Raw genomic sequence first — 14,964 nt, 5'->3', positions numbered from 1 at the left:
GTAAGGAGACGTCCAGGGTGAGCGCTGGCGAGAGCACTTCCCGAGAGAGCGCACAGATGGTGAGCAGCACCCGGGAAAGCAGCCAGCTCCGAGCCACAAGGCGCACACACATTAAAGTAATGAGAACCCACTTTCTCTCTCCTCATCAGATTGGAGAAGAAATAATTTTAACAGATGAGACCCACTGGTAATCAGGAAAATGAAAATTAAAACAATAATGGGGCAGCATTTACAGACCCTCTGATTATCAGCGTTTTTAATCTAACAAGAGAAGGACTGACGTCCGTGAATGGGGGAACCGCTCGGCCCAGCCACGCGTCCCACAGATGACGCGTGTGGGGCCTGGACAGAGCGATGGCAGCACCCTGGATGGCAGTGACCGCGAGAACTAGACGGTGGGCACAGGCACTGGAGGGTGGGCACAGGTGCTGGACGGGGAGCGTGGGTGCTGGACGGGGAGCATGGGTACTGGATGGTGGGCACGGGCGCTGGACGGTGGGCGCATGCAGGCAGGAACAAAGTTTGCCCTTGGCAGCCAGGGCCATGGGAGGTGAAGCTGGTGTCCCAGCAGTGCTCTGCCCCAGGGACCTGTTGATCTATGGGCGTGGCACGATGGAAAGCTGTCACTTCAGTGGCTCAAGATGTCACAGGACAGAGGTCAAGGCCATGAAGTCAAAAGGAAGATACTGAAGAGGAGGCGGCTGAGGGTTCGAGACCCAGAATCTGGGCGTCACGGCTGACCACGCAACAGCTCATATGGCTGACCGTGCAATGGCACACACGGCTGACCACACAATGGCACACTCCGGGCGGCTCAGGGCCTGGAGATGCAGCGCTGAGAAGAGCAGCTTGGAGCAGGGAGGAAGGGGCGTGTGTTGGACGTGGGCCCAACTCAACTCCTCACTGGAACCCAGGCAGCCGCTCGGAGGAACACAGCTGAACACGGAGTCTACAAAGCAGGAACAGAAAAAAGAAATCACCAGGGTGCACGGAAATGGGCACTGAACGCTGAGCCCCAGCCAGGAGGAAACGAGGAGATGGACGCTGAAGTTATCCAGATGCTGAAGCTCTGCCAGCAAATGACTCAGAGGGCGCATTCCAGCACATTCCAGCACATTCCAGTACATTCCACTACATTCTAATACATTCCAGTATATTCAGGACCTCAGTCACCATGACCGAGCTGATGCGCTCTCAGCAGACATTGCACAGAGAGCCACGGAAATTCTAGATCTGAAACACATCAGAAGCAGCAGAAGAGTCAGTGGACGTGAGGACGGAGTGAGAATCGAGGTGCAGTCCCTGGGCCACACCAGGACACCCCAGGTATGTGACCTGTGACCTGGGACCCGGGCCATACCAGGAGGCGCCAGGTGTGTGACCTGTGACCCCGGGCCACACCAGGACGCCCCAGGTGTGTGACCTGTGACTCCTGAGCCACAGCAGGAAGCCCCAGGTATGTGACCAGACTCTCAGAAGGACAGGGGTAAGAAACTCTACACCCCAGACCACTGGGGTCTTCTGGGACGCCACTCCCAGGGATCCATGAACACTTGTAAAGCTCCGGGCCGGCCTTGCTCTGTGCAGCAGCGAACAACAAGAGGGGCTCGTGGCTGCTGGCATGAGGACGGGGCCTCTTGGCGGCGGTGGTGGTCTCAGGGTTGATTTCACACTGGGCTCTGGCCGCCGTGACGCAGGGACAGTGGCAGCTGGGTGCACGCGTGTGTGCCTCCCGGGCCTCCTGCCCGCCAAGGGGTCTGGGCGTAGAGGATTGCCGCTGCTGCTGGGGTGAAGGAAGCGCTGAGAGCCTGCAGGACCTGGGAGGAATGCCGGGCACAGGGTTGGACAACCGGGCTGGGCCGGGAGCTCTCCTGAGCGCTCAGGGCCCCCCATGGAGTACGGCTGGGGGAGACAGAACCTTGGGCTCCTCCTGGCCCTGGGCCTGCTGCGCTGCCTTCCCCCTCACACAGCTCTGTGCACGCACATGTCGGGGATGTTCGTGGTGCACCAAGCCTGGCCTGACCCACTGGGTCCTCACAGGCCCATGTGTGCCGACCACTGGCATTTCTGGGCCTCAGTGGAAGAGGCCACAGGCGAGGGGACCCAGGAAAGGTCCCAGGGCCCGGCAGCGGCACTGCTGCCTCCTCCTCCCCCCTGGCCTAACAGGGAGATCCAGTGCAGAGAGGCACGGACACCTGGAGTCTCCAGGTAGCCCCCAGCAGGCAGGAAACCCAAGGCCCCTCCCATCGCAGTCAGGGCCAGGGCCGGTCCCCCAGCAGAGACCCCAGTGCTCCAATTCCCTCAGTGACCGCCAGGGGGCGAGGAAGCTCCAGCTCCAGCTCCACTTGGGCTCTGGGGTGAGGCAGACACAGCGGTGCTGCGGGCAGCGCCGCCCACCCCAAGCTGTTTATGGGGTCTGCTTCCCACCCTGCTCTGTCCCTGAGGGGCTTCAAGACCCCCGTGTCCTCGCGGCCCCAAGTCCTGGACTGTTGGGCGCCAGAGTGAAAGTACCGCAAGGGGCCCAAAGCACCCGGGCAGGGCGGGAGGCCTCGGGCGCCACCTCCCAGGGGGTCCCCAACGCCGGTCTATTCCCTAGGTGAGCGCCTGGCCACCCTGCTGGTCACGCTCGCCGCCTTCTTCCTGGACGGCCTCGCGGCGGACATGCTGCGGGATCTGCACGACGCCTGCCGCGAGAGCCCCTCCGCCGCACGCTGGCAGTTCCAGGCCATGCTGTCCGTCCGGGACCAGGAGCGCGTCCGGGCCCAGGCCCAGGAGGCCGCGGACCTGGGCTTCGCCAGCTTCCAGGAGGCCGTGCGGAGCTGCCCCGAGCTCCGCGAAGACGCGGATCGCGAGCTGCTGGCACAGGTGACTTGGGCGCTCTGAATCCTGCTCCGCGTGGCACTAACCGGGGCCCAGCCTGCGCTGGGAACCCTCCTGGCCGAGTGCCTGCTGCTGGCCGGGGACGTGGCGGGCGTCCGAGCTCTGTGCGAGGGCCTGCTGCGGCCCGCTGGCCCTGGGGATGCCACCAAGGTCCGCGCCGGGGAGCGCGCACCGCTGCTGGCGCTGCGAGGCTTTTGCGCGCTGCATGGCAGGGACGCGCGGGGCGCCCGGGAAGACTTCCAGGCTGTGGTGGAGCAGGGCGCGCCGCACCTTGGCGGCTGCGTGCACGCTGTGTGGCCGCGGGCTGCTGCAGGTGCTGGCCAGCAGCGCCTTCCTGGGCACATTGGACTATGTCACCGCGTGCAGGCTTTGGCCAGAGGAAGCGCTGTTGGCTGCCAAGGCCTTCGTGCCCTGGAACCAGCGCAGGCTGCTGCTGATCATGCTGCTGGAGGAGGGCCGCCAGATGCTGCAGCGCCCGCCCCTGCTGGGCTGCCAAAGCCAGGCTGACGGGCCAGGCGGCGCGGCCCGGAGGGGTGAGTACCACCGCGCGCGCGCCAGAGCTGCTGTTCCTGTCTGGTCCTGCAAGGCTGCAGCTGTGTTTTTTCCTGTTCTGGGCGAGCTCCCGGGCCCAGGGGTCACCTTGGGCTCTGGGTTGGACACACCCCTCCGCGCCAGACACTGAGAGACAACAGCACCCGTCACCCCCCCCCCCCCGTTCCATTTCCTTCTGGTCCTTTCTCTGTGCACATACCGGTCACAGCGCTGAGCTTGGCTGCGCCAGGTGTGTATCAGGCGTGCACCTGCTCCCACCCCACAGCCCCAGATGTTTTGCTCTTAGTTCCAAGGCCTCTAGGGGGCATCCCCCCTCCCCTCACCATGGAGACGGCCCTGGGGGTGCTGGGTCAGGGAGCAGCTCCCCTGCATGGCCCCTGACTTCAGAAGCCCCTCCCCCCATTTGATAGACTTAAGGACAGGTGAACCTCCAGCTGCTGCCATTTGTTCTCCTCAGTTGGGGGGAGTGTGGGGGAGGTGCTTCAGCAGGCAGGGGGCAGCGGTGACATCAGCACACACACAGATCCTGCCATCCCCTGCTGGATCCTCTGGGGAGGAGAAACCCTCCGTTCTCTCTGGGAAGTGTCACCATCATCCAGTCTGCCCCCGACTGGCACCCCTGAGCCCACAGGGCCAAAAGGCTCGCGCCTGCTTCTGCAGAATGGAGAACTGAGGCAGAGTCTGCTCAGGGTCAGCCCTCCTGCTGACCCTCTGCCCGCCCCCAGGCCTGCTGTCTGAAGAATGTCCACCCACAGGGTGGTGGGAGGCTGGAGCCAGAGGCTGGGGCCCAGGGTCAGACACCAGGAAAGGCAGTCAGGGTCCTGGGGTTGGCGCAGCCCATGAGGGTCCCTCTGGGAGCCCAGCATCTTCGAGGCCCGACCAGAAGGGCTGCACAGGCCAGGTGCACAGGGAGGCTTGAGGCCCCCTCCACCTGCGTGGGTGAGAGGTGCGTGGCAAGCCCAGCCTGAGCCACCTTCCTGCAGGGATGCCCGTGGTGTGTACCAGCTGGCCTCACTGCTAATGGAGCTGGACGTGGAGGATGAGGCCATGCGCCTGCTGGCCGCCGATGCCCTGTACCACTTGGGCTGCCTGGATGATGCTCACGGGGCCCTGCAGGCAGTGCTGGTGCAGGGACCGCAGGCGGCCATGGTGCTGGTGCAGCTGGCGCTGGTGCAGCTGCGCAGGGGCTTCAGTTTCGAGGACCACCAGGTGAGGAGCCTGGGCGGGGGCTCCGACTTCCGACCCCATCTTCCGTGCTCCGCCTCGCAGGCTGTCCAGGACACAGCCTGGGCAGGTGTCCCCAAGCAGTTAAGGGAGGCTCCTGACCCACGGGGCCTTGCCTGCCTGGCCCAGTGACCCCTCTGCTCCCCAGGGAGACCCACCCACACCTGTGTGCACGCTCCAGGGGCCTCGCTCTTGGAACGGGGGCAGCAGGTTACGTGCAGAGGGGGGGACTTCAGGCTGGGGAGGACCAGCCAAGGGTCCTGTCCACCCCTCTGTCACCCCTGCCCTCCCCAGCATCCCCCTAGCCCTGGGGACAACCGCCTCCTGGAACAGGAGCTGCTGGCCAAGGCACTGGAGCATGCATGAGCGGCCAGCAGGTGGCGGCAGGGGGTCTCCTTGGGGACCGCCTTGCGAGCTGGGGTTCTGTCCTCCCTGAGCCTTCCTGCTCTGCTCCTGGCTCTGAACTTGAGGATCTGGAAGCCCCTCCCTACACTCTGGCCAGCAAGGCGTTCACCTGTGTGTGTGGGAGTCTGGTGACCCTAAGACCCCCACCCCAGCCTCATGAGGGCATAGCAGGGCCACCCCTTGCACTTTCTGCTCCAATCCAGGGGCAAGTTGGGAGCACCCCCAGAGTCTTGGGAGCACGAGGAGGACCGAGCAGCTGTGTCTGAGGGGCACCAATGACCGGCTCCCCCTGCAGCTGGTGAAGAGGCTTGTCCAGGCCAGGGACACTGCCTGCCTCCAGCCCACCTTGGATGTCTTCTGCCCCGAGGACCTGCAGCTGCTCCAGGGCCACTGCCACACTCGGGCCCTGGCCATCCTGCAGGCACGGCCAGGCGCAGCCAACAGCAGGGCCCACACCAGGGACACCATCAGCGATCTCTCTCTGCAAGTAGGGGCCGGCTGCAAGTAGGGGCCGGCCCCCTGCCCAAGAAGCCCATCCCGTGGCAAGTGCATGAGGGGATGGGGGGGTCTTTGCCGAGCTGCAGGTCAGGGATGTGAGGTCCGAGGACAGGGCTGGTCTCAGGTGTGTGCGCCCTGGGAGCACCTTGGGTGGGGGCACCTTGCACACAGGCCCTGGCCACGCAGGTGAACTTGCAACGCCTGAGACGCGTCTGCACCAGCCGGGCACCAGCCAGGCTTCCATCCCAGCCCCCACGGCTCTGTGGGCAGTCAGGCCCCTTTCCAAACTCAATCCCCACCCCCAACCAAGTCCACCTAGGGACAGTGACCGAGTGGTGGGCACCTGGCCTCCCCTCCTGGCTGAGCTCCGGGTGCAGGGGCACAGTCCTGGGGGGTGGGACCTGTCCCGGGGCCTGCCTGCCAGTGGTCCCTGGTGGGCCTTGCTAGCACCCCCTGGCCTGACAGAGACCCCTGCAGGGTGGGGGGGCTGAGTGAGTCCTTCCCAGCAGCACTGGTGGGGAAGAGACATGGCTGGTCGGCCCCCCGAGCTGGGTGCTTTGCCGGCCATGTCCACCGCTGCACATGTGCCAGAGGGCTCCTCCCTGGCTGCCTCTCCCACCCCACCCCTTCCTATTGGCTGCCTTTCCCTTCTCCCCCAGAAGCAGCTGCAGCACCCCTCTTCTCAGAGCCCCCCAGGCTGTCCATCACTCCTCTGGGGGCCGTCCTGTGGCCAGTGTCCTGGCCAGCCCTGACTGTCCCTGTGTTTTGGTGCCCAGAGTCAGCACCCTCTGCTCTGCCGGGTCAGGCGCCAGGAGGAGCTACAGCCATGTCCTGACTGCTGCCTCCTGCAGGGAGCCAGGCCAGTGAGTCCCTGCTTGCCCGAGCCCTATGCTACAGTCTCCTGGGCCAGATGAAGACTGCCATGTTTGACTTCAACTCCGTGCTGCGGGCCGAGCTGGGGAACATGCAGGCTCTGTGTGGGTGGGCGCTCATGAACCTGGCCCTGGGCCAGCAGCAGATACTGAACCCCCGTCCCCTCCTGGGGCTGAGCGAGCAGGGAGGGAGGAGACCCAGAGCCATGCTGAGGATGGGGAGGGGGCCCAGCCATGCCCAGCAGCGGGGTACCCACCAGAACCCCAACATCAGTCCCACCTGCACCACCAGGCACCCAGGTCAGGGACACTGCCCTTCTGTGCCTGCAGCCTCAACCTGTGCTGGTCACCTGTGCAAGCTCTCAGGGCACTGGCATCCTCTCCAGCCAAAAGGAATCCACCAGAGAGCCGCCCCCTATCCTGTCCCACCACGGGGTGTGGGCCAGGAGGCTCCTTTCAGCTGTCTTGGTGGAGGCTGCCAGGACAGTGTGTTGAGAGGGGCTCAGGGATGTGAGCCACGGGAGTAAGTGCTGCCATCGATTAGTCATGTCTGCTGGGGCACAGGCAGGTCAGGACTTGATTTGCCTGCTTTTGCAGTGAGTTTCTGTACCTCTGCAGAAACAGCTGCCATTCAACATAAGGGGCTGTGGCTCAGGCCGTCAGTTGAGAGACCCCCTCATACCAGCTAGGCCTGTGTGCTCAGAGGGCGTTCGGGTTCGTTGGTTTCTTTATGAGGTTTTTGTGTCTGTCCCTGTGCCATGCATGACATGCCCTGACCCGCTCCCCTGGACACCCACGCTGGTGCACAAGTGGGAGGGGGCCCAGTCCAATGAGGGGACTCGGCTGAGTCGCTTGTCCTCTCCACGCCAGTTTCCCCTCTGTGAAAGGAGATGGGTACTGGGCGGCCAAGGAGCAGAGAGGAGACCCTGGGGACACGGGGAAGACATGGCAGCCAGGGGCAGCACCCAGGGAACCACGGCTGTGGATCCTGAGCTTCAGGAGCCAGAATGGAACTCGGAGCCCAGAGGACACTGTCACAGTGACAGCTGGAAAGAAGGCCAGCACTGAGAGATGAGGGGTGGGCGCCAGGACTGACCTGCAGGGGGAGGGAATCCCACCCCAGCAGCCTGGGAGACTGGATGCAGTGAGCCCCCTCCTCGGAACGTGAGACCTGCCAGGAGGAAGCCACGGAGAGATGGACCAGCGATGGACCAGGGCCCCATCTGGGGCGTCAGAGCCCCCTGAGCAGGAAAGGCTCTGTGCCTGGTGGATTTCCCCGCGAAGCACCAACGTTTAGACAGACCCACAGAGGGAGAGACCCTGACCCTAGAGCCAGGTAGGCGCACCCTTCAGAAAGCCGGTGGGAAATGGCGCAAAGACCAAAAAAAGCCAAGCTCATGTAGACTCCGCATAACACGCGTTTTCACGGACTGCTGAAGCCCTCGTGCAAGACCCCTACACCTAGCATGGAGCCCCCTGGGCCCCAAGGTCATCTTCTACACCTAGCAGTGCCGACCCCAGGGACCCCGCCCGAAGTGGGCAGGTGGGCCTCGGCCCCCCAAGCCCTGAGGTCTTCTACACCTAGCGTGGGGCCCCGCCGGGGGGCAGCGCCCTCGGTCACCCAGAGCCCCCAGGCGGAGGCCGGCTGTGGCCATGGCTGTGGTCATGGCCATGGCCATGGCCACCCAGCCTGTGCCCAGGGCAGCGCCTTCGACCAGGTGATGGAAGGGTGTGCTCTGGAGGCCGTGTCCAGCCTTGTTCAAGGGCTCTGGGCAGCTCACTTTAGGACAGAGGCCAGCAAGAGATCCCCTCTGGTGCCCAGCAGAAACGGCGTGGGGGGTAATGGGGTTCATTGTCGTGGCCAGGGTGGGGCAGGCAGGGCAGCCCCTCCAGACGGAGCCCCACCCCTGCCCGCCTCCCTTCCAGGAAGCCGTGGCCAACATCATCTCTGCCCTGAAGCTGGACCTGGCCTCTGTGGTCCCTGAGCTCCACTCTCTGAGGCGCAACGCCCAGGGCCTCCTCAAGCAGGACCTGCATGCTCACTGCTGGGCGCTGCTGAGCCGGCCCCTCCGGTAGGACGACGCCCAGGGCCTTCTGGCCGCTGGGGAGGCACTGGTCCAGATGGACAGCGCACAGCCCAGTGGGCACCTGCTGCTGGCTGACGCCCTCATGGCGCTGGGTATGCCCGGCCTGCGCCACCCTTTGACCTGATACGCAGGGAAAGCGCCCCTGGATGGCAGTGACTTCTGAGGCCTCAGCCATGACCGCTGACCCCCCTCTGTACCCCGCGGAGGCCCGGCTCTGCCCGGGTGGCCTTGCCCCACATCGTCCTTGTGCTGTGCCACCAACGTCCTGAGAGCGTGGTCCCCACTTCTGGTTCTGCTCGGGCTGGTGGGGGGACGACCCCTTGCGGTGACCATGGGGGAGAGGCAGGGGCTGTGCAGCAGGTGAATCCGCGTGCCTCTGCCCGCAGTCCCTCGCCCACGCCCACACACACCCCCTCCCACCCCTACAGGCAACTACGAGGCAGGCGGTGCGTATCTGCAGGGGCCCTGCGAGCCGCTCAGGAGTCCGCGGCGGCCCCGGCTGAAGCAGGGAGACTTGCGGGCTGCGGCCCGGGACCTGCAGGGCCTGGCGGAGCCGGAGGCCACGGACCTGGGCTTTCTGCTGCGGCTGGTGGAGGCCTCCCAGCGGCAAAGCTTCGCCCAGGTGCGCCCGCGGGGTGCGCGTCGCATGTGCGGTGGGAGCGAGCAGCATCACTGGCCGGACCCTGGTCTCTGGCCGCCGGCCGCGATGGCCACGGGCCTCTGGGCTTGCTCGCAGAGGGCGTAAGCCTCCCGGGGGTGGAGGGAGACCCCTTGGAGCCCACCCTGCACCAAGCCCGCCTCATGCAGGGCGGCGCAACAGCTTCTCCCAGGCCTGCGCGTGGCGGGGGCTCCCGCGGCCTCAACCAACAGCGCTGGATGGTGGGCTGGGTACCGGAGCCGGGATCCGGGAGCACACGCGGGGTGGGGCCGGGCGGGGCCTCTGGGGCTGGACACGGGGCTGGGCGGGGTACTGAGCTCACGGGGTGGGGGGGCGCTGGGCGGGGCCTCTCGACTTAAGGGACATGCTGGGCGGGGCCTCTGGGTCGGAGGCGGGGCTAAGGCAGCATCTCTGAGAAGCTGCGGCCTTGCCTTTCCAAGTCTAAGAGGCTGCTGAGCAACGCGAGCAGAACCGGAAGTAGCCGTTCCCCACTTCCGGTGGCTGGCGGCCGGTCACCACACTCGGTCTGCGCGCTCCTCCCGCTGCCCACCCAGCCCAGCTGTGTGGGGCCTGAGCGCGCCCTCCGGGCCGGGCCGCAGTCTGGGGCGGGGTCTCTGTACAGCCTCTCCCAGGAGTTCATGAGCCCAGGAGGGTGACCGAGGGGGCTTCAGCTCGGCCTGGAAAGGAAGGCGCCGGCGGCATGGCCGGAGCTGCGCACTCCCCGCCGGCCCTGCCGTCCGGAGGGTGCGGTGGGGCCTGGACTGGCGCGTGTGCAGAGGCCTGGTCAGCAGCCTGCTTGTCCCTCGGTTGGTTCGCTGCCTTCCCGGCTTTGGGTCGCGAAGGTCGGTGGGCCGCTGTCCTGGGGGCGGGGACAGCCTGCGGAGGGCCAGTGGGAGGGGCTGCAAAGCCAGCTGGGATGGCAGAGAGCGCGGGGAGGGGGCCCCAGAGGTGGGAAGCGCTGGGCGCTGGCTAGGCTGACCCAGGCTCTCTCCCTCTTCCAATCTTCCTCCTCTGTACAGGCCTCTGCCCGGGAAGCCAATGCCCTCCTGGACACGGGGCGGCCGCGGCAGGCGCTGGGCTTCTGCTCCCTGGCCATGCTGGCTGGTGGTGGGGGCGCCTGCCACTTGCGCCTGCGTGCCACCTGCCTGGCCCAGCTGCGGGAATGCGACCTAGCCCTCAGGGACCTGGACCAACTGCTCCAGGAGGGTGCAGGCGATGGGGACCTCCCGCGGTGGGCGGAGGACCTCTGCTCCCAGGGCCGCCTGCTGCTGAGCCTGGGGGACGAGGTGGGGGCCGCCGCGGCCTTCAGCCAGGCCCTCACGCTGGCACCTGCCCCTGCCCAGAGCAGCCTGTGGGGGCAGCCGTGCCGGACCCCCACCGTCCGCCCATTCTTGCACCAAAGGCAGCGCTGCCTGGAGCAGCAACGCCACGTGGAAGCCTGGACAGCAGCCCAGAGAGGTCTCCTGGTGGACCCCGGCCACCGCGGCCTGAAGCAGCTGAAGGCCAGAGCCCAGAGAGGGGTGGACTCGGGCTGCTGGCTGCACTGACCCAGCCATGGCAGCCGGTCATCTTCAGCCTCGGGGTATGGCCCGCGCAGCGCCCCAGATCGGGAGGTGCCCGGCGCCAGGGTGGGACCCAGTGGGAGTAAAGGGACAGCTTCCTGGGAGGGTCGTCCTGAGGCTGGGGACTCTGGCGCATACCTAGACCTGGGATGCTGAAGAAGCAGCCCAGGTCTCCCCCTGGCTGCACAGGACAAGGCCACGCCCTCACGCTGTGCCTGGAAGCCCCTCTTTGGGCCCAAAGCTGCCTCCCACCTTGGCCCTGGCCTGAGTCTCAGGGCTGCTGCTGAGTGCTTTCCTGGAAGTCACTCACGGGGCTGCTCCCCGTCTCGGGCCGTGGGGGGCCCAGTGAGCCTGCAAATCCTGAGGGGACCCCGCTTGGTACTTCCCTGGAGCTGGAGACAGCAGGGGACTAACCGTCCAGGGAGGCTCTTGCTCCCTGCCGAGGAGCATGGAGACCCCTCCCAGGCAGGCCAGGGAGCCCAGCCGTGCCCTGTCTCTGCCCATGCTGCAGCATGCATGAGAGGTGCTGGCAGACCAGACCCCAAACCCCCTCCCGGGCCGCCTGCCCCAGTCTCTGCCTGCTCCTCCCTTGGGCGTGAGCCACAGCGCCCCCACCCCTCACCTCCTGGTAGGCACCTGTCCCACCCCAAGCAGCAGAAGTGGCCCCAGGGTCAGCAGCCCCACCCCCATCCCCTATGGGCCCTCCCAGCACCCCGGCACCTGCTGGGCTCTGACCACAAGGACAGGGGCTGTAGGGACAGTGCCTCCCACCATAAGGATGAGGGGACTGGGAGTCCACGGTGGTGGGGGAGCTCCATTGCCTCTCTCCTCTCTGCCTCCCCACTCAGAAGCTCCCAGGAGGCCTTGGCGAAGTTTCCTGGGGCACCGTTTTCACCAAGTTTTTCCTCCAGTGTCCACGGTCATCCTTCTGTGTCCACCGTGTGCTCGTGGGCTCCACAAAGATGGCCTAACAGTGCGAGGAGCCAGGGATGGGGCCAGGTTCTGGTCAGTGCCCAGGCAGTGAGGTGAGGGCAGGTGCCGAGGGGCCGGGCAGCCGTGCCTCTGTCCTTGTCCTCCCCACCCCGGTGCCCTGCCCTGTCCATCACTGGGAGGCCATCAGAGCTTGGCTGCTGGGGTGCAGACACCCGACCTGCCTGGCCCCTCCCACCCCAGGGGGCAAGTACCCTTGGCTCATCTGGCAGGGGAGGCACTGGGCTACCACCGAGTGTCAGGTTGAAGCCCTCACCCCCCAGGGGGTGGGACTCACGGGGGAGAGGACATGGCTGTACCCTCCTCAGAGTCCGCTGGAGCCTTGGCCTTGAACCCCAGCCTCCAGACTGAAAAAAACTCCTGTGCATTTGCAGATATAAAACTTAGTTTTGCGGCACCTCGGTGGAGGATGGCCAGATCCCCGAGTTCATCTTCTACACCTAGCAGGGCCCGCGAAGTGGGGAGGCAGCCTCGGTCCCCAGAGCCCCCTGGGCCCCAAGGTCATCTGCACCTAGCACAGTGCCTCCAAGCTCCCTGGGCCCCAAGGTTATCTACATCTAGCGGTGCCGGCTGCGGGGACCCCGCCCGGGGTGGGCAGGTGGGCCTCGGCCCCCCGAGCCCTGAGGTCTTCTACACCTAGCGTGGGGCCCCTCCAGGAGGGCACCCTTGGTCACCCAGAGCCCCCAGGCGGAGGCTGGCCATGGCCACGTAGCCCATGCCCAGGGTGGCACCTTCGACCCCAGGGCCAGGTGCAGGCCGAGGCTGCGGCCAGACCAAGAGCGGTGCCCACCTGTACATAGCCGAGCCCCCGCCCCCACCTCGCCCCATGACCCCTGCCACGGGAGGCTGCTCACGTGCCCCTGGATGATTTTTTTTTAATAAAGGAAGAAACGCAAAAAAAAAAAAAAAACACCTTAGTTTTGTTCATTTAGTTTCTGTTTAAGCACCTTCTATAATGTAACAGTGCCACTTAAGAAAGTAAAACCCTACAGGTGTCCCTCACGTCTTTCAGAACACAACAGAAACACCTTAAGTTAGGCCCTCTTGGTACTTCATGACCAGATTCCTGCATAATTTTCACACATTCAGATACAAAGCATACTTGAAAGCCAGCTTCAGACACCATCCGCCACAACTAGAACATTTTTCCAAGTCCATGATTATACTTGCTCATTTCTCTCCCAGATTGACTTATACCAGAATTCTTGTCATGGCTCTATAATGAGTATACTCTTCATTTCTCATCCTTTTATTATTTTTTTACAGTCTATTTTAGAATCCGTTCTTTGGATTATTACCCTCCCTCCTCTGCTTGACCTTGAGTGTGTGACTTGTGGTTTTCTCTTGTTTCCAGCATTTCCAACAATCCTATCCACAGTGAAAGCCTGGTGACTACTTCATTCCCACCCTTGCCTTCCTGCAAACACAGTGGAATCAGGTGCTTGTCAATCATGAGATGTAAACAGTGAGTACTGGGGCCACATTGTGGCATAGTGGGTAAGCCTGCCACCTGCAATGCTGGCATTCCATGTTAAGTGCCAGTTTGTTTATGGCTGCCTCTCTTTCAGTCCAGCTCCTGATAATGGGAAGAGCAGCAGAAGATGCCCAAGTGTTTGGGCCCTGTCCCTCAGGTGGGAGACCTGGATGAGCCCCCAGCTTTCCCCTGGCCCAGCCTTCATGGTTGCAGCCATCTGAGGAGTGAACACATGGATGGAAGATCTCTGTTTCTCCTTCTTTCTCTGTAACTCTGACTTTCAAAATGAATAAAACTTTTTAAAAAGTGAGTTATCTGGAATCTCTTAATGATGGGTACAATCGCCCCATGCAATATGTAGGCTGGACTTGGTGAAGGCAATGGATATTTGGGTGCTTTGCCCAGGTTGCCTTTTCTGGAGAGAGCTGGAGATACGTAGAACAAGACTTCACAACAGCCCCTTGTACTACTCACCTTCCTGCTGACCACCTCTCTGCTGTTTGTATTTTTTATCACAAAATAATTGAGGCTACAATTTAGAAATGATAATATAGATCATCTCCTGAGACCATACATGGATTCTTTTTTTTTCTTTTTGAGGATATCTAGGGCTTTATTTTGGAATGCAGAGGCCATACAGCAGATGGAAGATCTCTCTCTCTCTCTCCCTCTCATTGTAAGTGTACCTCTCAAATAAATAAAATCTTGAATCAGGGGGAGAGGGAAGGAGAGGAAGAGGAGGAGGGAGAGGGGGAGGAGGAGAAGAAGAAGGAAGAAAAGACTAAAACATGCCTTCCCTGTCCCGGAGCTGGCATGGGTTGCCACTTGCACCATGGGCACCAGTTTGAGTCCCGGCTGCTCCACTTCCCATGCAGATGGCTGGGAAAGCAGTGGAAGATGGCCTGAGTGTTGGGGCCCTGCACACACATGGGAGACCCGGAAGAAGCTCCTGGCTTTGGCCTGGCTCAGCCCTGTCCAATGGGGCCACTTGGGGAGTGAACCAGTGGATGGAAGACCTGTGTGTGTGTCACTCTGTCTTTCAAACAAATGACCCAAGACAGCTTCAAAAGCAAATGAGGTCTCAGCTCTGGGTTAACACAGGGACCAGGATCTGCCCACTCTCCAGGAAAAGTCCTCTTCTGCACAGGGAATGCTGGGAGCTCTCTTTCCTTACTCAAAGCTCTGCTCAAATAACACCCATCCCAGCCTTACACTAGCTGTGCCCCCCTTCAGGGGCAGCCAAGATGGGCCCGAGTTGTGGGGGCAGGTCAGCTACGTGTGGGCTGCCTCAGGGCCTTTGCACAAGCCACTCTCCACCTGACTGCTCTTCCCACTCATCTTCCATCTTGTCGCTACTCAAGTGTCGCCTCCTGCACAGATCTTCCTCAGACACTTTATCCACATCACCGGGAGGTAGGTCCTGTGTCTGACCATTGTCTAGGCAGTTACACAGCCTCGCCTTACAGTGGCTGTCTCTGCCCACATACCATGAGCACCGAGGAGCTGGCAGACACGTCTGCCCCATCCCCCTGATTTTTTGCTTGGCAATTTTGCAAGATGATTGCATTTTTCCTGAGAAACCCCAAAGGAAGATTAGTTCACATAGTCAGATAAAGCTGAATAGAAATAACACAAGACAGAGAAATGCAAGGAGGGTAGGGTTCGGAAGCTTGCAAAGTCTTTGAGATATCAAGATTTATTTATTTATTTGAAAGGCAGAGTTAGAGAGGGGGAGATCTTCCATCTGCTGGTTCACTCCTCA

General features: G+C 62.9%; 1 protein-coding gene across 1 annotated transcript; it reads left to right on the top strand.

Annotated features, from left to right (window-relative positions):
- The first annotated feature begins 461 nt into the window (after positions 1 to 461).
- On the top strand, positions 462 to 13,512 carry LOC127488788 (tetratricopeptide repeat protein 34-like). The gene is given in 12 exon segments (XM_089299370.1): positions 462 to 495; positions 1,199 to 1,326; positions 2,539 to 3,164; positions 3,166 to 3,390; positions 4,416 to 4,641; positions 5,357 to 5,565; positions 6,415 to 6,572; positions 8,353 to 8,610; positions 8,947 to 9,140; positions 10,196 to 10,758; positions 13,083 to 13,166; positions 13,297 to 13,512. Coding segments are annotated over 10 exon segments (2,586 nt in total). The 3' UTR covers positions 10,724 to 10,758; positions 13,083 to 13,166; positions 13,297 to 13,512.
- Positions 13,513 to 14,964: the final 1,452 nt, after the last annotated feature.

The sequence above is a fragment of the Oryctolagus cuniculus genome, chromosome 7 (assembly GCF_051225735.1).
Source record: "Oryctolagus cuniculus isolate XC-2025 breed Fujian yellow rabbit chromosome 7, ASM5122573v1, whole genome shotgun sequence".
In the NCBI taxonomy this organism is placed as follows: domain Eukaryota; kingdom Metazoa; phylum Chordata; class Mammalia; order Lagomorpha; family Leporidae; genus Oryctolagus; species Oryctolagus cuniculus.
Note: the sequence above shows the minus strand (reverse complement) of the source record. Positions and strands in the feature narration are given on the sequence as shown.